The 23,918-nt window shown below is 37.8% G+C and overlaps 1 protein-coding gene across 7 annotated transcripts in view; it reads left to right on the forward strand.

The window, feature by feature from the left end:
* Nucleotides 1-23,918, forward strand: part of SPAG16 (sperm associated antigen 16) — a 1,161,742-nt gene that overhangs the window by 640,470 nt on the left and 497,354 nt on the right. For all 7 annotated transcript variants that reach the window (XM_063645681.1, XM_055290509.2, XM_055290510.2 and 4 more), the window contains one exon: nucleotides 19,586-19,771. In XM_063645681.1, the coding sequence (XP_063501751.1) occupies nucleotides 19,586-19,771 (186 nt within the window). The remainder of the gene's footprint in view (nucleotides 1-19,585; nucleotides 19,772-23,918) is intronic.

Genomic DNA, 23,918 nt, shown 5'->3' on the forward strand with positions numbered 1-23,918 from the left:
GTGTTGATGAAATTACAGTTAAATTAGAAAGCAGAGAACAATTGAGTAGGTTTGAAAAATGAGCAACAGTTAGCAAAAAAAAAAAATGCACACACACACACACACACACACACATATATGTATGATAAGAAGTTTTAAAAATGATTAAAAGACATGAAGTCCTTGCTCACGCCTATGTCCTGAATGGTATTGCCTAGGTTTTCTTGTAGGATTTTAATGGTTTTAGGTCTAACATATAAGTCTTTAATCCATCTTGAATTAATTTTTGTATAAGGTGTAAGGAAGGGATCCAGTTTCAGCTTTCTACATATGGCTAGCCAGTTTTCCCAGCACCATTTATTAAATAGGGAATCCTTTCCCCATTTCTTGTTTTTGTCAGGTTTGTCAAAGATCAGATAGTTGTAGATATGCGGCATCATTTCTGAGGGCTCTGTTCTGTTCCATTGATCTATGTCTCTGTTGTGGTACCAGTACCATGCTGTTTTGGTTACTGTAGCCTTGTAGTATAGTTTAAAGTCAGGTAGCGTGATGCCTCCAGCTTTGTTCTTTTGGCTTAGGATTGACTTGGCGATGCGGGCTCTTTTTTGGTTCCATATGAACTTTAAAGTAGTTTTTTCCAATTCTGTGAAGAAAGTCATTGGTAGCTTGATGGGGATGGCATTGAATCTATAAATTACCTTGGGCAGTATGGCCATTTTCACGATATTGATTCTTCCAACCCATGAGCATGGAATGTTCTTCCATTTGTTTGTATCCTCTTTTATTTCGTTGAGCAGTGGTTTGTAGTTCTCCTTGAAGAGGTCCTTCACATCCCTTGTAAGTTGGATTCCTAGGTATTTTATTCTCTTTGAAGCAATTGTGAATGGGAGTTCACTCATGATTTGGCTCTCTGTTTGTCTGTTATTGGTGTACAAGAATGCTTGTGATTTTTGTACATTAATTTTGTATCCTGAGACTTTGCTGAAGTTGCTAATCAGCTTAAGGAGATTTTGGGCTGAGACAATGGGGTTTTCTAGATATACAATCATGTCATCTGCAAACAGGGACAGGTTTATTGCGGCACTATTCACAATAGCAAAGAGTTGGAACCAACCCAAATGTCCAACAACAATAGACTGGATTAAGAAAATGTGGCACATATACACCATGGAATACTATGCAGCCATAAAAAATGATGAGTTCGTGTCCTTTGTAGGGACATGGATGAAACTGGAAAACATCATTCTCAGTAAACTATTGCAAGGACAAAAAACCAAACACCGCATGTTCTCACTCATAGGTGGGAATTGAACAATGAGAACTCATGGACACAGGAAGGGGAACATCACACTCCGGGGACTGTTGTGGGGTGGGGGGAGGGGTGAGGGACAGCATTAGGAGATATACCTAATGCTAAATGACGAGTTAATGGGTGCAGGAAATCAACATGACACATGGATACATATGTAACAAACCTGCACATTGTGCACATGTACCCTAAAACCCTAAAGTATAATAAAAAAAAAAATATTAAAAGAGGTATCCACGAAGAGATGAACACAATTTGAATATGCACTTAGCACATAGGGATGTACAATCTATATGCAACATAGTGTTTTGAATCCTAACTGCTGATAAAATAACTACCAAATCCTGCAAACTCATAATGTTTAGCTAGGTTACTCTATGAACTGTATTTTACTGATAATTAAAAGTAATTTTAATGAGAATAATAGTGTGTATTTTATATTATCAATAATTTGTTTTCCTTGCTTATTTCTCTTTGCTACAAAATGGGTTATTAAAATACTTTGGGCATCAGTTAATGTACACTTGCAAATGTTTTTAGTTTTATTCTAAAAAAGAAATGATATCAATATACATTTATAAATGTTATGAATAGTTATACACTTTCTGAGTAAACAGTAAAATCCAACATCTTTAGCTTTTTAAATGGTGCTTTTTCTTGTACGTATCTATGTTTAATTTTAGTAAGAAATATTTCCTATATAAGAGAGAAACTATGAGACATTTATGTAATTTATAAATAATAAAAATTAAACAAATAGCTGAGAAGCTCTGCCTATAATTAGAACAAATTTATTTTTGTAAATTATATGACTCTTCAAAATATTTCTTCCTCACTTCCTTACTTTCCTGGAAATAGTGTGCTTTCCCGCCCCTAGAATTTCTGTTTGTGCATTTGACTTGTTTTGACCAATGGATATTAACCAATATCAACATGCCAAGGCTTGCTATGCACACTCAGTGTAGAGCTTGCTGTCCTGTGTTTCCTCAGTGTTAAAAACTGCCATTGAGTAGTTACTGTGCCTTCAGACTCAGCCCCAGAACGTACCTGTGTAGGACAGAGTTGCTCTAGCAGACCTGAATTGGGAAGCAATTCTACCCCAACTACCACAGCCTGAAGCTGAATGGCCCAGCTGACCTACAAATCATAAACAACCCCCCAAAAAACTAATTATCATGTTAAGCCACTGAAATTTGAAGTAGTTTGTTCACAACAATAGTTAATCAATAGGTATAATCATTTATAGGATAGAAATCACCTACCTATTTGACCCATTCCCCTACTTAGCACCTAGAGACAGTCAATCAACCTGAACATTTTGAATGGCATTATTTGTTTTTCTAAACATAATTTTATGTCACATACATGTATTCACATATATAATGATATATATAGTATATCTGAATATTTTATTTTTACTTAATTAAGATATATCAGAATGTATATGGTCATCTGAGTCTTATTTTTTCCTCAGTATAGTGTTTCTACATTTTATCCACATTGTTATGTGCAGCTGTAGTATATTCATTTTCACTGCTCTATAATATCCATTGTGTGACTTTTCCCACATATTATTTATCCATGTTTGTTACTATCATGTTATTTGGATGATTTTCATTGTTTGCTAATACAACCAATGCTTCAAGGAGCATTCTGCATATCTAGAGATTGTATATGTTGAAGCACATGTGTAAAAGTTTCTCTAGGGTGTCAGTTCTCAAACTTTTGGCCTGAGGATCTATATTTGTTAAGGTTTGCCAGATAAATATAATAGAACCAATGTGTGTGTGTGTGTGTGTGTGTGTGTGTGTGTATATCTGTATGTTGATATGTGTATATACATAAGTATTGTGTGTGTCTGTGTATATATATGTACATGTACATATATGTATATGTATGTATGGATATATATGCACACACATACATGTGTGTATACGTATATATACAAAGAGATACATGCAGAGACAGAGATAGAGAGAGAAGAGACTCTCTTTGGCTCCCATGATTGTGGGGACTATTAAGTCCAAAATTGATAGGGCAGGTGAGCAGGCTCGGGATCCAGGGAAGAGTAGATGTCTGATTTCGCAGCTTAAATCTGAAGGAATTCCATCTTATTTGGGGACCTTAGTGTTTCCCTTTTAAGACCTTCAACTGATTGGAAGAGGCCCACCCATGTTGTAGAGAATAATCAGCTTTACTCAACATCTACTGATTTATGTGTTTATTTCACCTAAAACATACCTCCACAGAGATATTTAGACTGATGTTTGACCAAACATTGTGGTAGCATAGCTTAGTAAAACTGATGCATAAAATTAGCTATCACCATACCCCTTTATTACCTTAAAGATTATTAAGTACCCTAAAGAGATTTGGTTAGGGGCTTATATCTATTGATGCTTGTTGTATTATAAATTAAAACTTAGAAATCTTAAAGATATTTATTTAAATAACTATAGAAAGTTTGTTGAATGTTAACATAAACATTTTAATGCAAAATCAATATAATGCCTAAAACAAAAAAAATAATGAAAAGTGTGACATTATTTTATACTTCTGTAAAAATCCTTGTGGTATCTGGCTCAATAAATTGCCAGTAGAGGGAAATTTTTCTGTTCTTGTCAACCTTAGCAGAAATTTATTTATTTTATTACTCTTCAAAGAACCATTTTGGTCTTTGTTGATCTTCCATTCTATTATTCTATCATATATATAGTATACACTTTCTAACCTCAAAATATCATGCATAGCACAATGATTTTAAGTCTGTTCTCTTTTCATTATAACCAGTAAAAAATTAAATTCCCTTGCAAATACTGATTTGACTTCATGTCAGAGTTTTGATGTGTTGTGTTGCCATTCAGTTCTGTTTTAAAACATTTCCTCTCATATATGTTATTTAAAACTGTGTTTTAAAATTTGCACAAATATACATTATCAGTATATTTGTAAACTGATCAATCAGTGATATTGGTCTTTATTTCATGAGCTTGTTGGCCACATGTATGTCTTCTTTTGGAAAGAGTCTGTTCTTGTTATTTGCCCATTTTTAATCGAGTTGTTTGTTTTTTGCTTGCAAATTTGTTTATTTTCCTTATAGATGCTGGATATTAGAACTTTGTCAAACACATAGTTTGTAAATATTTTGTCCTATTCTGTAGTGTATTAGCCTATTCTCACACTGCTGATAAAGAAATACCCAAGACTGGGTAATTTATGAAGGAAAGAGGTTTAATGACTCACAGTTCCACATGGCTGGGGAGGCCTCATAATCACGGCAGAAAGTGAATGAGGAGCAAAGTCACTTCTTACATGGTGGAGGCCAAGAGGGCATGTGCAGGGGAACTCCCCCCACCTCTTTTTTTTTTTTAAATTATACTTTAAGTTCTGGGATACATGTGCAGAACGTGCAGGTTTATTACATAGGTATACATGTGCCATGGTGGTTTGCTGCACCCAAATACCCATCATCTACATTAGGTATTTCTCCTAATGCTATCCCTCCCCTAGTCCTCCACCCCTCAGCAGGCCCCTGTGTGTGATGTTCCCCTCCTTGCATCCATCTGTTCTCATTGTTCAACTCCCACTTATGAGTGAGAACATGTGGTGTTTGGTTTTCTGTTCCTGTTTTAGTGTGCTGAGAATGATGGTTTCCAGCTTCATCCATGTCCTTGCAAAGGACATGAACTCATACTTTTTATGGCTGCATAGTATTCCGTGGTGTATATGTGCCACATTTTCTTTATCTAGTCTCTCATTGATGGGCATTTGGGTTGGTTCCAAGTCTTTGCTATTGTGAATAGTGCTGCAATAAACATACATGTGCATGTGTCTTTAAAGTAAAATGATTTATAATCCTTTGGGTATATACCCAGTAATGGGATTGCTAAGTCAAATGGTATTTCTGGTTCTGAGGAATCGCCACACTGTCTTTCACAATGGTTGAACTAATTTACACACCCATCAACAGTGTAAAAGCATTCCTATTTCTTCACTTCCTCTCCAGCATCTGTTGTTTCCTGACTTTTTAATGATCCCCATTCTAACTGGCATGAGATGGTATCTCATTGTGGTTTTGATTTGCATTTCTCTAATGACCAGTGATGATGAGTTTTTTTTTCATGTTTGTCGGCTGCATAAATGTCTTCTTTTGAGAAGTGTCTGTTCATATCCTTCACCTACTTTTTGATGGGGTTGTTTTTTTTCTTGTAAATTTAAGTTCCTTGTGGATTCTGGATATTAATCCTTTGTCAGATGGATAGATTGCAAAAATTTTCTCCCATTCTCTAGGTTGCCCGTTCACTCTGATGATAGCTTCTTTTGCTGTGCAGAAGCTCTTTAGTTTAATTAGATCCCATTTGTTTATGTTGGCTTTTGTTGCCATTGCTTTTGGTGTTTTAGTTATGAAGGCTTTGCCCATGCCTATGTCCTGAATGGTATTGCCTAGGTCTTCTTCTAGGGTTTTTATGGTTTTAAGTTTTACATGTAAGTCTTTAATCCATCTTGAGTTAATTTTTGTATAAGGTATAAGGAAGGGGTCCAGTTTCACTTTTCTGCATATGGCTAGCCAGTTTTCCCAACATCATTTGTTAAATAGGGATTTCTTTCCCCATTGCTTATTTTTGTCAGGTTTGTCAAAGATCAGATGGTTGTAGTTGTGTGGCATTATTTCTGAGGCCTCTGTTCTGTTCCATTGGTCTATATATCTGTTTTGGTACCAGTACCATGCGTTTGGGTTACTGTAGCCTTGTAGTATAGTTTGAAGTCAGGTAGCGTGATGCCTCCAGCTTTGAAATTCCCTTTATAAAACCTTCAGATCTTGTGAGACTTTCACTATCATGAGAACAGCACAAGAAAAACCTGCCACCATGGTTTAATTACCTCCCACCTGCTCCCTCCCATGACACATGGGGATTATCACAATTCAATGTGAGATTTGGGTGGGCACACAGAGCCAAACCATATCATACAGGTTGTCTGATTACTCTGCTGACAGTTTCTTTTGCTGTTGAGAAGGTCTTAAGTTTAATTAGGTCACACTTGTCAATTTTTGTTTTTGTTGCAATTGCTTTTGGCATTTTTGTCATGAAATCTGTGCTAAATCCTACATCCAGAATGATATTTCCTAGGTTATCTTCCAGGGTGTTTAGAATTTTATGTTTCACATTTAAGCCTTTAATCCATCTTGAGTTTATTTTTGTATGTGGTATAAGGTAGGGGTCCGGTTTCAATCTTTTGCATCTGGATAGCACATTTTATTGAGTAGGGAGTACTTACCCCATTTCTTGTTTTTGTTAGGATTGTAGAAAATCAAGTTGAACATGTGTGGCATTATTTCTTTGCTCTCTATTCTGTTTCATTAGTCTATGTGTCTATTTTTGTACCAGTACCATGCTGTTTTGGTTACTGTAGCCTTGTAGTATAGTTTGAAGTCAGGTAGTGTTATGCCTCCAGCTTTGAAATTCCCTTTATAAAACCTTCAGATCTTGTGAGACATTCACTAACATGAGAACAGCGCAAGAAAAAACCTGCCACCATGATTTAATTACTTCCCACCTGCTCCCTCCCATGACACATGTAGTGTGATGCCTCCAGCTTTGCTATTTTTTCTTAAGATTGCCTTAGCTATTTGGGCTCTTTTTTTGGTTCTATAGGAATTTTAAAATATTTTCTAATTCTGTGAAGAATGTCATTGGTAATTTGATAGAAATAGCATTGAATCTATAAAGTGCTTTGGGCAGTATGGCCATTTTAATAATATTGATTCTTCCTATCTATGAGCATGGAAGATTTTTCCAGTTGTCTGTGTCACCTCTCATTTCTTTGAGCAGTGTTTTGTAGTTCTTGTTGTAGAGACCTTTCCTTTCCTGGGTTAGCTGTGTTCCTAGGTATTTTATTCTTTTTGTGGAAATTGTGAATGTGACTGTATTCGTGATTTCACTCTCAGCTTAGATGTTGTTGGTATATAGAAATGCTAGTGATTTTTGTACATCAATTTTGTATCCTGAGACTTTGCTGAAGTTGTTTATCAGATCAGGGAACTTTTGGGCCAAGATTATGGGGTTTTCAAGATATAGAAATACATTATCTGGAAATAGGGATAGTTTGACTTCCTCTTTTCTGATATAGATGCCTTTTCTTTTTTTTCTTTCCTGATTGCTATGGCTGGAACTTCGAATATTTTGTAAAATGGGAATGGCGAAGAGGGCATCCTTGTCTGGTGCTGGTTTTCAAAGGGAAGTCTTCCAGCTTTTGACCATTCAGTATGATGTTGGTTGTGGGTTTGTCATAGATGGCTCTTATTATTTTGAAGTGTGTTCTTTTGATGCTTAATTTATTGAGGGTTGTTAATGTGAAGATGTATTTTATCAAAAGATTTTTCTGCATCTATTGAAATAATCATCTGGTTTTTGTTTTCAGTTCTGTTTATGTGATGAATCATATTTATTGATTTGTATATTTTCAACCAAGCTTACATCCCAGGGATAAAGCCTACTTGGTCATGGTGGATTAGTTTTTCGATGTGCTGCTGGATTGGATTGGCAATTATTTTGTTGAGGTTTTTTGTATCAATGTTTATCAAAGATATTGACCTGAAATTTTATTTTTTGTTGTGTCTCTGACATGTTTTTGTATCAGGAAAATACTGGCCTCATAAAATGAGTTGAGAAGGAATCTCTCCTCCTCAATTTTTTGGAATAGTTTCAGTAAGAGTGATACCAGCTCTTCATTATATATATCATAGAATTTGGCTATGAATCTATCTGGTCCTGGGCTTTTTCTTGTGATAGGCTGATATAGTTTGGCTGTGTTCTCATCCAAATCTCATCTTGAATTATAGCTCCTGTAATTTCCATGTGTTGTAGGATGGACCTGGTGGGAGGTAATTGAATTAAGGCAGGACTTGCCTGTGCTGTTCTTTTGTTAGTGAATAAGCCTCATGAGATCTGATGGTTTTGTAAAGGGGAGTTTCCCTGCACAAATTCTCTCTTGTCTCCTGCCATGTAAGACATGCCTTTTACCTTCCACCATGACCGTGAGGCCTCCCCAGCCATGTGGAACTGTGAGTCTATTAAATCTCTTTTTCTTTATAAATACCCAGTCTCAAGTATGTCTTTATCAGCAGCATGAAAATGGACTAATACATAGACTTTTTATTACTGATTCAGTTTTGTAACTCATTGTTTTTGTCTGTGCAGGGATTCATTTTTTTTTCCTGGGTTCAGTCTTGGGAGGGTGTGTATGTCCAGGAATTTTTCCATTTTTTTCTAGATTTTTTAGTTTATGCATAGAAGTATTCATAATAGTCTCTGATGGTTATTTGTATTTCTGTGGGTTCAATGGTAATGTCAGGATCAGTGTAATGCCCTTTGTAATTTCTAATTGTTTTTATTTGGATCTTCTTTCTTCTTTATTATTCTAGCTAGCAGTCTCTCATTTATTTTTTCAAATAACAATTGATTATTTGGATTCATTAATCTTTTGAGTGATTTTTCATATCTCAGTCTCCTTAGTTCATCTCTGATTTTGTTTATTTCTTCTGCTAGTTTTGGGGTCAGTTTAATCTTGGTTTTGTATCTTATTAAGTTTTTCAAATAACCATTGATTATTTGGATTCATTGATTTTTTTCAGTGGTTTTTCATATCACAATCTCCTTAGTTCATCTGTGATTTTGGTTATTTCTTCTGTTCGTTTTTGGGATCAGTTTACTCTTGGTTCTCTCATCCATTTAGTTGTGATGTTACGTTAATAAATTGAGATCTTTCTAACTTTTTGGTGTGGGCATTTAGTGCTATAAATTTTCCTGTTAACACTGCCTTAGCTGTGTCCCAGAGATTCTGGTATGTTGTGTCTTGGTTCTCATTGGTTTCAAATAACTTCTTACTTCTTGATTTCTGCTTTAATTTCATTATTTACTCAAAAGCCATTCAAGTGCAGCTATTCAGTTTCCATGTAATTGTATGTTTTTCAGTGATTATTTCAGTTGATATTTAATTTTATTGTGCTGTGATGCAAGAGAGTAGTTGTTATGATTATAGTTCTCTTGCATTTGCTGAGGATTGTTCTGTGTCTCATTATGTGGTAGAGTTTAGAGTATGTGCATGTGGCAATGAGAAGAATGTATATTCTATTTGTTTTTTGGGGGGGAGAGTTCTGTAGATATCTATCAGATCCTTTTGATCCAGTGCTCAGTTCAGGTCCTGAATATTTTTGTTAATTTTCTGACTCAAAGATCTAATACTGTTAGTAGGGTGTTGAAGTCTCCACTGTTATTTTGTAGAAATCTAAGTCTCTTTGAAGGTCTTTAAGAGCTTGCTTTATGATTCTAGTTGCTTCTGTGTTAAATGCATATATATTTAGAATAGTTAGGTCTTCTTGTTGAATTGAAATCTTTACCAGTATGTAATGCTCCCATTTTTTCATCTCTGTTTGTTTAAAGTCTATTTTGTCTAAAATTAGAATAGTAACCCCTGCTTTTCTCTGTTTTCCATATGCTTGGCAGATTTTTCTCCATCCTTTTATTTTGAGCCTCTGAGTGTTACTGCATGTGAAACAGGTCTCTTGAAGACAACATACCAATGAGTCTTGGTTCTTTATCCAATTTGCCACTCTGTGACTTTTAATTAGGGCATTTAGCCCATTTACATTTAAAGTTATTATTGATATGTGTGAATGTGATCCTGTCATCATGATGTCAGCTTGTTATGCAAGCTTGTTTTTGTGGTTGCTTTATAGGGTCAGTGGTCTGTATACTGGCAGGTTAGGATGCATGCACACATACGTTGGCATGGGAGAAGGTAAAACCCACCTACGTACACACATGTTGGCAATGTGGTATATGTGGTGGCTGTGGGCCTGGAGGAAGCTGCAGTGGGGGTAGGGAATAGGCAGGCTGGTGTGTGGCCATGGGGGCTGCCCCATTGGACCTCTCTACCACTCAGGCACAGTTCACCAGTGCAGGAGCTATTATGTGGGCTCCCAGAGCCCCTGAGGCTGTCCTACAAGCAGGCATGGCCAGGCTGGGGCCCTTGAAGAGGCCAGCAGACCAAGGGGTGCTCAAGTCAGACTAGCCCCATCTGATGGGCAAGACCACCCTGCAGAGTTCAAGTCTGAGAGTTTCCCTAGGGATAATGTCTCCTGTGGTAGCGTGTTGAGCCTATGGGGATGGGCATCCCTTGTCATGCTCTGCCACAAGTGCTTAGGCACCAAATCCTTTTGGCTCTGCATCAGCTGGCATGCTGCCCCTACCAATTCTCTAAGCAGCTCTTAGTGCCAACTCAAGTATCCATGATAGTTGAGGGGTCTCCTCCTGCCAAGATTCCAGAGGCCTGTGGCAAAAGTAGGTTGATCCTTGTCAGTTCAACTCACCCTTTCGTTTGGAGTTGTTGGAGGGCAGGAATTAGTCCCCTGCATGGTAGCCTCCTGTAGGGTTCCCAGCTTCCTCCCACTTGAGCACAGCTTTTGTGTCTTCCCTCCATCCACTCTCACAGGCTTCCCTCTGAAGATCTGTCAGGAGTGTGCCAATTGTCTTGGTCCCTTGGTGGCAGTTGTTCCACCTGGTTGTGTCAAGTTGGCCATCTTCTACTTAATCAGGTCTTCTTGTTGAATTGAAACTATTGCCATTATATAATGCTCTTCTTTAGCTTATTTGGTCTTTGTTGGTTTAAAGTCTGTTTTGTCTAAAACTAGGATTGCAACCCCTGCATTTTTGTGTTTGTTGTTGTTGTTGTGGTTTACTTGGTTGATTTTTCCCCATTCCTTTATTTTGAGCTTATGGATGTCATTGTATGTGAGATGGGTCTCTTGAAGACAGCATACTATTTGGTCTTCCTTCTTTATTCAGCTTGCCACTCTGTATTTTAATTGGGGGATTAAGCCTGTTTACATTCAAGGTTACTATTGATATGTACAAATTTGATCCTGTCATCATATTGTTAGCTGGTTATTATGCAGACTTGTCTGTGTGGTTGCTTTATAGTGTCACTGGTTTGTGTACTTAAGTGTATTTTTATAGTGGCTGGTAATGATCTTTCTTTTTCACATTTAGCACTCCTTTCAGGACCACTTGTAAGGCAGTTCTGGTGGTAATGAATTCATTCAGCATTTGCTTCTTTGAAAATGATCTTATTTCTCCTTCACTTATGAAGCTTGGTTGAGCTGGATATGAAATTCTTGTTTCAAATATTCTTTTAAGAATCCTGAATATAAGCACTCAATGTCTTCTGGCTTGAAGAGTTTCTGCTGAAAAGTCCAGCCTGATGGGATTCACTTTGTATGTGACCTGTCTCTTCTCTCTAATTGCCTTTTACATTTTTTCATTCATTTGGACCTTGGAGAATCTGATGATTATGTGTCTTGGAGATGGCCTTCATGTATAATATCTCACAGGAGTTATATGCATTTAATGGATTTGAATGTTGGCCGCTCTAGCAATGTTGGAAAGTTTTCATGTACAATATCCTGATATATGTTTTTCAAGTTGCTTACTTTCCCCCTATCTCTTTCAGGGACACCAATGAGTCATAGTTTGGTCTATTTACATAATCCTATATCTTTTGGAGATTTTGCTCATTCCTTTTAAATTCTTTTTTCTTTATTTTTGTCTGACTGAGTTATTTCAGAGAGCCAGAATTTGAGCTCTTAGGTTCTATCCTCAGTTTCTTCTATCCTGCTGTTTATACTTGTGATTTAATTATGCAGTTCTTGTAGTATGTTTCTCATCTCTATTAGACGAGTTTTGTTCCTTTTTTATAATGGCTATTTTGACTATCAGCTCCTGTATCATTTTACTGTGATTCTTAGCTTCCTTCGATTGGGTTTTGCTGTTTCCCTGTATCTTGATGATCCTTGTTCCTGTTCATATTCTGAATTCTATTTCTCTCATTTCAGATATTTCAGCCTGGTTAATAACTCTTGCTGGGGAAATAGTATGATTATTTAGAGGAAAGAAGGTACTCTGGCTTTTTGAGTTGTCAGAGTTCTTTCACTGGCTTTTTCTAATTTGTGTGGGATGATGTTCCTTCAATCTTTAAAGTTTCTGTCCTTTCAATTGATTTTTTGTTTTTTTCTTCATTGATGCCTTTGGGGATTTTATTATGTTATAATTGAGTTTGGTTGACTGGCTTTGATTCTAGTACACTCCTGGGTCTTGGTGGTGCCCTCTATGATTACTGTCTGCATGCCTGCATTTCTTCTGTTGGGTGTTCTGATGAATTGAGTTTCCTCAGGCAAGGGCTGCAGTTGGCAGACAAGCTGTATTCTTGCCAAGTTGGCCTTAATTTGATGTCCATGTGCTTCCTGGGGAAACATGGGGTTGCACTTGCCTGCAGAGTTCAGGCAGAAGTGGGACCTCTGGGTTGGAAACTCTAGCGGGTGTGGCCCATCTGGCTATGGGAGGCAGGGGTGGGTGGAGTTGCCTACCCTGACCTCCTGGTGTTTCCAGGGCAACAGGAGCCTGCCTGCCCCACTCAGCAAATTCAGGGAAAACTAGGACTGTTGGGCCAGCAGCCCTAGCAGATGTGGCTCACCTGACCACCAGTGGCAGGGGTTGGTGGGGATGCTTGTCCTGCTTTCTGGGAGCTTCCCAGGACAATAGGAGTCTACCCACTGGTTGAGTTCCCACAGAAGTGGAACTGCTAGACCAAAAGCTCCAGCAGGCATTGCCTGCCTGGCTGCCAGTGGCAGGGTCAGGCAGGGTCATGTGCCTTGCTCTCTGGGTGTTTCCTGGGACAACAGAAAGCTGCACCCTCTAGATCAGTCCACACAGAAGCCAGAAGCCCCAGCCAAGTGTTGCCTGCCTTGCAGGGTCAGTGGGATCACATGCCTTACTGTCCAGGTGTTTTCTGGGACAGCAGGAGGCTTGTGCTCCTCAGCTGAGTTCCCTCAGAAGCACGACCACTGAGCCAGAAGCTCTATCATGTGTCGCTTGCCTGGCTATCGGTAGCATGGGTGGATGGGGTTGTCTGCCCTACCATCTGAGTGTTTTCAGGGCAGCAAGAGGCTGTGCCCTCCAGCTGAGTTCAACAAAAGTAGGACTGCTGGGCTGGAAGCTCTAGCACACGTTGCTTACCTGGCAACCAGTGATGAAGGCAGGTGAGGTCACATGATTCTGTGCTCTCTGGGTGTTTCCCAGGGCAACAGGAAGCTGCACCTTCCAGCTGAGCTCACGTAGAAGTGGGATGTCTGGGCTGGAGGCTCTAGCAGTTGTTGCCCACCTGGCTATCCATTGCAAAAGTGGGTGGGGTCATGTGCAGCCTCCTGCCACCTGAGTGTTTCCCGGGACATCAGGAGGCTGTATCCTGCAGCTGAATTTACACAAAAGTGGAACAACTGGGTTGGAAGCTCTAGTAAGCATTGCCTGCCTGCCTAGCAGTGGTGGGGGTGGGTGGAGAGGCAGGCCAAATTCAGGCTGAAGTGGGACTGATGGGCTAGAAGCTGGTGCTGAGCCCCATCTGGCAAGGGGGTGGGTGGAGCAATCTTACTGCTCCCAGGCGCTGCAACTATGCCTTTATTCGGGTGATGGCACTGGTGCTGGTCTGCTCTGGGGTTAAAGGCTTGTAGTCCCCTTGGACTTGATAGTTGCCCTGCAAAATGTCTGGATGGCTCTCTCCCTCAGTCTGGAAGCACAGCTGGGGGCCAGGCAGATTTTCCTACTCCCAGTCTTGTACAGGTCTCTGCAGAGAGCATGAATCTCCCAGGGAGCTCTCACTCTCTCACTCTTTCCTGTTTTTGGAGAGGTTCTTCTGCATTGATCCCAGACAGACAGCTTTGCTCCCCTCTGCTCTCTGTGTTCTTCTGCTGCCTTCATGGATCCCAGCATGGTTTCTCAGATGATTGGCCTGCAGGGTCAGTGTTGACTAGCCTTTTAGTTCCTCTCTGTGAGAGGGGCACATACGAGCTGCCTCTAGCCTGCCATCTTGGCGCTATCCCTCATCTTTATCTTGATTTCCTTTGGCCTTGGTAACTTTTTTTGGTACTTTTTCATTTTGCTCTCCTTTGCCTTGTTTACTCTCAATCTTTGTATCTCCTTAGAAGTTTAGTGTGCCTCATGTAAAAATCATATAGCTGAGTTTGTTTCTTTTTAGCCAAACTGAAAAATCTTTGTCTTTTATGTCTTTTAGCTTCCACTTTAGTCCATTTGCATCTGTTGGATTTGTTCACGTTTGTATTTCTATCTAAAAACTTATTTTTAAAATTTGTTTTCTATTTGTATCGTTTATTCTAGTGCTTTTTTCCTCCTTTCCTATTTTCTTTCAGATATATTAGATGTTTATAAGTTTTTCTTACCCATTTCTTTTTTTCTTATACTGGTTTGGAAGTCATATGCTCTATTTCTATTCTTATAGTGCCCACCCTTAATATTTTACCATGCTGACTTAATTTAGTAAAGCCTAAATTGATCAAGGTTTTACTTTCTCTTCTTAACAGCACATGAACTTTATTGTTAATATTATATCATTATTGTTTTGTTATTTTTATTTTTACAAGCATTTTTGTTTTATTTTTGCAAGCATTTTATTTATCTACACAAATATTTGTATATACTTACATGTTTCTCACTGTTTCTTCCCTTTCAGATCTTCTGTCCCTAAAATACATCCTTAGTAATTTCTGTAGGAGAGGACTGCTTTGTTTAGTTGGAACATTAATACTTGTTCTTGTTTCTTTTCTTCCTTTTTTTTTTTTTTGAGGTGGAGTCTTGCTGTGTTGCCCAGGCTGGAGTGCAGTGTCGCAATCTTGGCTCACTGCAACCTCTGCCTCCCGGGTTCAGGCAATTCTCCTGCCTCAGCCTTCCAAGTAGCTGGGGCTACAGGTGTCCACTACCATATCCGGCTAATTTTTGTATTTTTAGTAGAGATATGGTTTCACCATGTTGGCCAGGCTGGTCTCGAACTCCTGACCTCAATATATCTGTCTCCCTTGGCCTCCAAAGGTGCTGGGATTACAGACACGGGCCACTGTGCCCAGCCTTGTTCTTGTTTTGAGAGAGATTTTTGATAATTCCAGAGTAACATTTTCTATTAGCTCTTTGAAGAAATTTCACCCCTGTGACTTATTTGCTCTGTGATGCTGTTCAAGTGTTTTAGAGATAATGTAGTCATCTTATGAGTGATAGTGAGGATCAAATATATATAAAGTGCTTATTAGTGTTTCTAACACATATTTATCACAATATAAATAAATAACCTTATTTTTCTTTTTTCCCTCTTCTTTTTTTCTTATAATTCTTATTATTGCCAGTGCTGCTCAGCAATTCACTAAAATGCATCTAAGTAAAAATTTCTTTTTATTTACACCACTGTTTATCCTGTTTGATATACACTTTTCTTTCCAAATATGTGGTTCTAGGTCTTAAATTGTCTAGTTTCTGTACATTCTCAACCCTTAATTCTTTGAATGTTACATCTATCTTTTATTTCCATTCTCTTCTGGAATTTTGATTAGGAAAACATACTTTTTTATTGTATCCTTTATAATTTTAAACACCTATACTGTGTTCAGTTCCTCATCTGTCTATAGTTGGGATAATTTTTTCAAATATGTACTTTATTTATTTTTATTTTTTATTTCCATAGGGTTTTGGGGAACAGGTGGTGTTTGGTTACACGAGTAAGTTCTTTAGTGGTGATTTCTGAGATTTTGGTGCATCCACCACCCAAGCAGTATACACTTTACCCAATCGGTAGTCTTTTACCCCTCACCCCCTTCCACCCTTTCCTCTAAGTCCCCAAAGTCCATTGTATCCCCAAATTTCTTACGGCTTTGCAGCCTCATAGCTTAACTTCCACCTGTGAGTGAGAACATATGATGTTTGTTTTTTCATTTTTTTTCCAGATTTATTTCCCAATTCATTTACTCTGAATTTTGCCATTTCTCATGTGCTATTTAACCCATCCATTGATTTCTTAATTTCAATAATTTTATTTTTAAAATTTCTAAATATATATTTTTTTCAGATTTGCAGATTCACGTTATAACCTTATGTGGTTTGATCTTTTTATTGTAGCTGTTGTTTCCTTATATACTTTACTTATGGTTATATTTTGTACCCTTTAATTATAACAACTAACTAGTGTCCTTCAGGGTATATGTATTTATTAATTTTATTAGCTCATCCTCAGTCATGGCTTCTTATTTCCCATTATGTGTTTGAGAATAATTTTGTAAGCTCATACTTGGTTGAATTTTATTTGCAGAATTTTGAGTAGCTAATTTCTAATAACTTGGACTGTGTACCAACAGCATGGATCCACATTATTAGTCAGCTCAGTCTGCCATAACAAAATAACAGAGACTGGGTAGCGCAAATAACAGAAATTAATTTCTCGCACTCCTGGAGGCTAGAAGTCTAAGATCAGAGTGCCAGCCTGATCAGGTTCTGGTGAGGGCCCCCTTCTTGGCTTGTAAACGGCTGCCTTCTTGCTGTGTCCTCACAATGCAGGCAGCCAGTTAACTCCAGTTTCTTTCTCTGATTATAAAGGCACTAATCCTATTACAGGGTTCCCGTGCTCATGACCTTGTCTAAACCTAGTTATTTCTCAGAGGCCCTACCTCCAAATACTGCCACATTGGAATTAGGGCATCAAAGTACAGATCTGGGAAAGGAGTGGCACAGTCAGTCAGTCCATAACATTCACTTTTGCTCTTTTTGAGAGCTTTGGTTCCTTCTATTTGTGTGGAGCCCAGGGAAACTCTGATCTTTTGCATCTCTTAAAACACACCTTTTTGATTTTAGTGTACCATTCTTTTTCTCTCTCTCTTGATTTCTCTCAGCCCTCAGAAATGGCCTTTATTTTTTCATGGACCAAAGGTATACGGTTTTCCATATTTCAGGCCATGTCTTTTGAAAGGCAAAACGATTTCAAAAGAATATTCAGAAATTTATATTTGATATATTTTGGATTTAGTATATGAGCTCTGATCTCCATATATTAAAAACTTATGGGAATATTGTTTATATTTATTATTGACTAAATATTAGTTACGGCACTCACAAAGAAATAATACTGCTTCATTCTAGTTGTAATTATTCCAGTGTGATTTGTTTTTTTGCCTGGCACATGGTTTAAAGCACAAAAGAAGCATATAAAACTTATATGAGAGAGTTTTTCAGCCACAGGCAGAAACATATCCCAATAATTTTTATCCTATGCTAAGATTTTGGTCCGTAATAACATGATACCCATTGGAAAGATAGATTTGAGAAAGAGGCATGCTTATGTTTTAAAATTTTTTACATGTATGTTTTTAGATAAGTGTATTGTTCAGTCTTTAATATTAAAAACTAGAATTCTGAATGATAAACATGTGCAAACGAACAGTTGTGGCAAAAACAGTTTTTGTTGGTGACGGGACTAGCTGCCATTTGGTGATTTTTCAGGTAGTCAAATTTGAAAAATCAGTTGGATCTTCTCTTCTCTTCTCTTCTCCTCTCCTCTCCTCTCCTCTCCTCTCCTCTCCTCTCCTCTCCTCTCCTCTCCTCTCCTCTTCTCTTCTCTTCTCTTCTCTTCTCTTTTCTCTTTTTGAGACGGAGTGTCTCTCTGTCCCCCAGGCTGGAGTGCAGTGGCATGATCTCGGCTCACTGCAACCTCTGCCTTCTGGGTTCAAGTGATTTGCTGCCTCAGCCTCCCGAGTAGCTGGGATTACAGGGGTTTCACCATGTTAGCCAGGATGGTCTCTATCTCCTGACCTCATGATCTGCCCGCCTCGGCCTCCCAAAGTGCTGGCATTACAGGTGTGAGCCATCACACCCAGCCCCTTGGATATTCTTTTCTAACTCAAATGAGAATATCCTCATTATATAATCCACCTTCTCTCCAGAAACTTCAAGCTCTTTCTCTCTAGTGGTGGCTGTTTCTACGCTGCAGATGAAAATTGCATTTCCCTCTCAGCTGAAAAATACCCAAGCCTATGAGCAAGAAAACAAAATATTTTTTGATCTTACTATTCCCTCTGTCACAGATGCCGGAAACTTCTTCTTCTTCATTTATAGCATAATTTCATTCATGCTTGCATGCATTTCTATATTTACTTACTCTAAAGCATGTACTAAGCACTTTAATTGGTCAGTCATAAGGCTTGGTGCTGTAGAAACAGAGATGAAATGCAATTCTCCACCATAAAACAGCCTGGCAGGGAGGAGGAGGATAAATAAGTGGTTTATTACGATTCGGTGAGAGGAAGTACCTAAGAGAACACATTTAAAAAGCATGCAACGCAGAAGGATGTGTAGAAGACGATGGAAGTAAAATTTTCTTGCAGCTGATGTTACATACGTACACATACACACACAAAACCAACTAGATGTTTCTGTTGGTGTCATTGACACCTACCCATTTCTTCTCTCTCTTTTTTTTTTTTTTTAAGACTGAGTCTTACTCTGTCGCCCAGGCTGCAATGCAGTGGCGTGATCTCTGCTCACTGAAACATCTGTCCCCTGGGTTCAAGCGACTCTCCTTCCTCAGCCTCCCGAGTAGCTGGGATTACAGGCACACGCCACCATGCCTGTCTAGTTTTTGTATTTTCAGTAGAGACAGGGTTTCACCTTGTTGGCCAGGTTGTTCTACAACTCCTGACCTCAGGCGATTCACCCGCCTCGGCCACCCAAAGTGCTGGGATTACAGGTGTGAGCCACCGCGCCCGAGCCTGACACCTACCCATTTCTTAAACTAGCTTTTGTGTCCACCACTTGAAAGCCACTGCTTTAAGATCTACTAATTACCGAAATGCAAAATTGAATGAGTCATGCTCAACCACCCAGCACTTAAACATGTTTGATCTCTCATGATCTAACTCAAAGATATCTCATTCCTGATTCACTTCTTCCTTCATCCAAACTGCACTTCTGAAGCATTTAATTAATCTAAACATAAGCAATGCTGACTTACTGTTTCATATTGTATTATGTTTTTGAAACTGATTTAGCCCATGTCTGAATCTTTATTGTTCTGAAGCCCGATTATCCACAGAGCCTAATATATACAATGCTGAACCAAACAAACACATGATAACAAAAACACTAATTTAGTGAATTAATCTAGAAGAATCTAGAAGAATTAACCTAGAAACTGCACAGCAGCAGTTTCTCTCTTCAGCCTGAATTACTAAGCAATTCAAGTTAGCAATTGTGTAGACCCAAATAATATAATAATATTTAGTCATTTAGATATGCCACTACAAGTAAAAATAAATCAGATACATACACAGACACACAAATTACTCATAGAACGCAGTATTCATAAAACTTAATTATGTTACTTTTTAAACAAGCTGTCTTTTTATGTTTTTGCAAATAGTGGCAACAAATTGGCTACTTCAAGTGGTGACACTACAGTTAAATTATGGGATCTATGTAAAGGCGATTGCATTTTGACCTTTGAAGGACACAGCCACTCAGTATGGTCCTGCACATGGCACTCGTGCGGCAATTTCGTGGCTTCCTCCTCACTGGATAAAACTAGCAAAATCTGGGATGTTAATAGGTAAGAAGTACTTTAAACATTACTAATCCTCTGTGTTGATATGTATACGTGGGTAAAGTTCTTTTTTTTTTTTTTCCTTGATGCTACCCAGGGAAACATTAAAAGAAATTGTTAGTTGATAAGATTATAGAGAGCTACTTAAATAATCTCTGTGAAATCCATTTCTAACTCCATTAATCTTTGCTGATATAATAATTTCTTTCTAAATGTAAGTATCAAGATCAAGCCTGTGTAATAAGATTAGAATTCCTTCATTGGAAAGCTGTTTGTTTTAAGCAGGATAGAAACAAATACTTCTTTTAAAGAGTTGGATTTTTAGTTCTGCTTTCCACAGGCTTGTTATCGCTCTGTACTATTAAATTTAATAGTTCAATGAACGTAAATATAACAAAAATAAGTATTTTCTTTATGCTTAATTGTTATGTCAGGATATTATTGATTAAATGTTTCTTGTTAATTCACAAATTGTAGGAAATAGTACACCGTATTGTATGTAAAATCCTATACATATCATGTGGATTTGAAAGTTTTACGTTTTGATTTTAATTCAAGATAGACAAATTCATTATGTTTAAAATATTGAAATTACTATCACCCATATATTTTTGGGTGTTCACTACATTCTGTTAGGTTTGCAAATATGATATAAAGAGGTAAATTTAGCTACTATCAAATATGCTAATTCCTTCAGCTAAGGGGTTATATAACATCCATCAAACTTTCTCAGTAGTCTGTGGTCCTAGCTCTGGAAGGGCCTCCATCCAATCAGAGGAACACCCATAACAGCAGAGAAGTGCCCTCTCCTTAGATGGCTGAGGTTCCATTTTGAAGGTCCCCCCTTCATGGGTCTAAGTTTTAATATTCTACCTTATTTCCTGTGTTTGCTCAGTCCTAGGGGTGGTAGCTCTTTCTTGAAGGTGTTATCTCCATGATATTTTAATGTCCTCTTTTCCCATTTTTAGTTACTTAGTTAGCAACTTTATTCTGTTTTTACCATCCTGTATGTGAAATTATTATTGTTATAATGATAGGTGCAAGTTCTATTTCCTGACAAGTCCTTGAAAGATCCGGGGCATTCGTGGATAAGTAGCATAATCCACCTGGGTTATAAAGCTATAGCTAAATAAAATCAGCCTGCTCCGTAGGAGAAAACATGACTGTGAATAACATATTTTAGACCTATGTCTATCTGAAATAGTGACAATTTCAGATAGCTTTTAATTCTCAGATGGGTACTTACTGTTTATCTGGAATATCCAATCATAGATAATTCTTTATTATATTTCTATAATGTGTGACTGGATTTCATAAATATTTATTATAATAGATTTAATGGAATTTTAACACTAGTATTTAATTGGAATTTTGTATCACTTTTGACTTGGTTGAGGATCGTAATAGAAAAAAGTGATCTATTCTAAAATGTAATATGTCTTTAGAACTCTTAACTACCCAGGGTATTTAAAAGCAAACTATGGTTAAAAAGCTTAGTAGTCTCAGTCCTACTTGGAATGATTTCAAACACTTTGACTTGACAACTTTTCTTTATGACCCTGGTATCTAAATACTGACTTCCCATTGGTGCCCAATAAATCTTGATATAACAGATCAAAATTGCTTCTGATTGATGCCAAAATTCTTTAAACTTCACGTTTCCCATCACTGTCAAGAGTTCATGTTCATCATCAAGGACAAAAAAAAAAAAATTGTACTAATTTTGGCGTTGAGGTAGTGGATAAGTATTGACAAATAAAGTAGAAATTGATAGTTTCTATAGTGGCTATTGATATACCTTTCAGAGTCACAATCAAAGTACCAAGCTCTAATTTATAATTACTCTCAGATCAATACTATATAGATATGTCTAAAACTAGTGTCTTGCTTCAAAATTTCATAGATTATTTGAACTGGCTTAGTTACTTAAGGCAAGAGATTATTTGCCTTGGTAAGATGGATGGTGGTGGAGCTATGCTATGCTGTGTCATATATTCTTGGCTTGATACTGCATATATATTTATTTTTAGACCGAGTCTTGTTCTGTCACCCAGGCTAGAGTGCAGTGGCACAATCTCAGTTCACTGCAATGCAACCTCTGCTTTCTGGGTTCAAGCAATTCTCCTGCCTCAGCCTCCCGAGTAGCTGGGACTACAGGCACACGCCACCACACCTGACTAATTTTTGTATTTTTACTAGAGACGGGGTTTCACCATAGCTCTGCAACTGTTTCTGAATTGGACATTACTTGGTAAGACCATCCATTTAGTTCCTCACCAAAAAGTTGGATCACTGTGAAGCATCAACAATATACAAAATTTCAGATCGAGATTCATATTTACTGAGTGCCAATCAGATCTATGAACAATTATCTATGACACTCAGTCTGAATAATTCCATACTCTACAAGGTTTCTGTGAATAATTAACAGTAGCTTTTTTATTATCTTCTGAATGATCAGGTATATAAATTGTTATGTATTTCACTTAGTGGTCATTTGAAAACACACACACACACACACACACACATGCCAGTGTAACCCAGAGAGTGCTTGGAACATGGTGGTTTACTCACATAAATGAATAAAGAGTGAATCAAGAAGTAAATATGGCAAAGGTATTCTAAATATTCTCCCTGACCCATCCACATTTAAACTATAATATAATTATGCTGTCTTATCCTACACAAATCAATAAAATGATGAAAATGTGGTAGAAAAATCAGAAAATATCTCAGCTACAAAAAATAATTTGTATTTCTTTAGAGGCATTTAGAGGCATTTGTGCATAACATTAATCAATAAGTGTTTATGAAATGACTTAACAGTGTTAGACTGTGTTATAGACCTAAGACAATTGTCATACTCAACCATTGCCTTCAGTGAGATTACATGTAATTTAAAATGCAGCAATTTTGAAGCAATAAGGGAATATGCAATGCATCTACCATTTATATTTATAATATCAGATCAGGTATTCTAGTTGACTCCTGGCTGCTTTTCTTCCAAAGTAGCTGGGTATTTGGCTGAGCTGTTACATCACACTGTTACTCTGATATTTGGAAGGCAGACCATGTGCCTGCTTAGCTTGTAGCTTGAAGGAAAAGGGGTTGGAAATAGCCAAAATGTTAATGAATGTTGCTATTCCAGCTGTTTTAACAAAGTGTTACACAGGCAAGAATTGGGTGGTTTGTACCAAGGACAGTAGGAAACAGAGGGACTTGTAAAATTCAACAGCTTCTTGATCCCAAATGTTGGGAGATAAATCTGTGGTCCTTATTTCTAAGTGTATTGTGTCCGATATGCTTGAAATTATATGGGAAGAGGAAAATAAAGAAGGTTTAAGAACTATGTTTACTTTAATTTGTGATTACTGTGGCATTGCATTGCCTGGAAGCAACTGTATTAGAAACCTACCAAGTTTTTGAGAGAATTGTATTAACAAGGAAACTATGAGCCTATCCTTAAATCCCATTGACTCTTCAAACAGTGAAACAGTCCTCAGAGCCCCAAACTTGCATCCAAAAAAAGTGGACTTGTATTTTTGCACAGTTCAGAAGGAAGGCAGAGACCATAGCACCAATCTCAATATGGCCACAGAGGATAATGAACAAGGAGGAACCTACAATGGAACTAAGCCAGAAGCTACAAAGAACAATGGGGAAAGGTGCTCCTCTGGGGGACAGCCATGGTCCAGTCAAGGAACTTTCCTCAGTACCATGGCAAAGTTCCTCATGATGCCTGCCTAGTTGTTCGCTATTTGGACTAGTGATGCTTTTATGTTTCCCATGTTTCCATTTTCTGTATTACAGCTTGTACTGCAGTTATTCTGTCCTTACTTCACAATTGTGCATTGTGTTCATGGTGGTGATGGTGGTGGGAAGCAGAAAACTTGTATTTTGTTTCGCTGGTTACCAAGATGCAAGTGACACTGCTGAACCAAATGATGCAGATTGTGTGTCAGCCACAGATCATGAACTGTGAGACACACAGTAACTGAAGAAGAGATCTGGGGATGTTTCTTTTTTTGGTTGTGGAGAGAAGAAAGTCAGTGAATATTCTATGTGTGACAGAAAGGATGACACAGATATTTGGTGAGAAAAAGGCCAAACTGTGGCAGAGACTGTTAGCTTTTCACTAGAATCCACTTTCTCC

Source organism: Symphalangus syndactylus, chromosome 8, assembly GCF_028878055.3.
Source record: "Symphalangus syndactylus isolate Jambi chromosome 8, NHGRI_mSymSyn1-v2.1_pri, whole genome shotgun sequence".
Taxonomy (NCBI): domain Eukaryota; kingdom Metazoa; phylum Chordata; class Mammalia; order Primates; family Hylobatidae; genus Symphalangus; species Symphalangus syndactylus.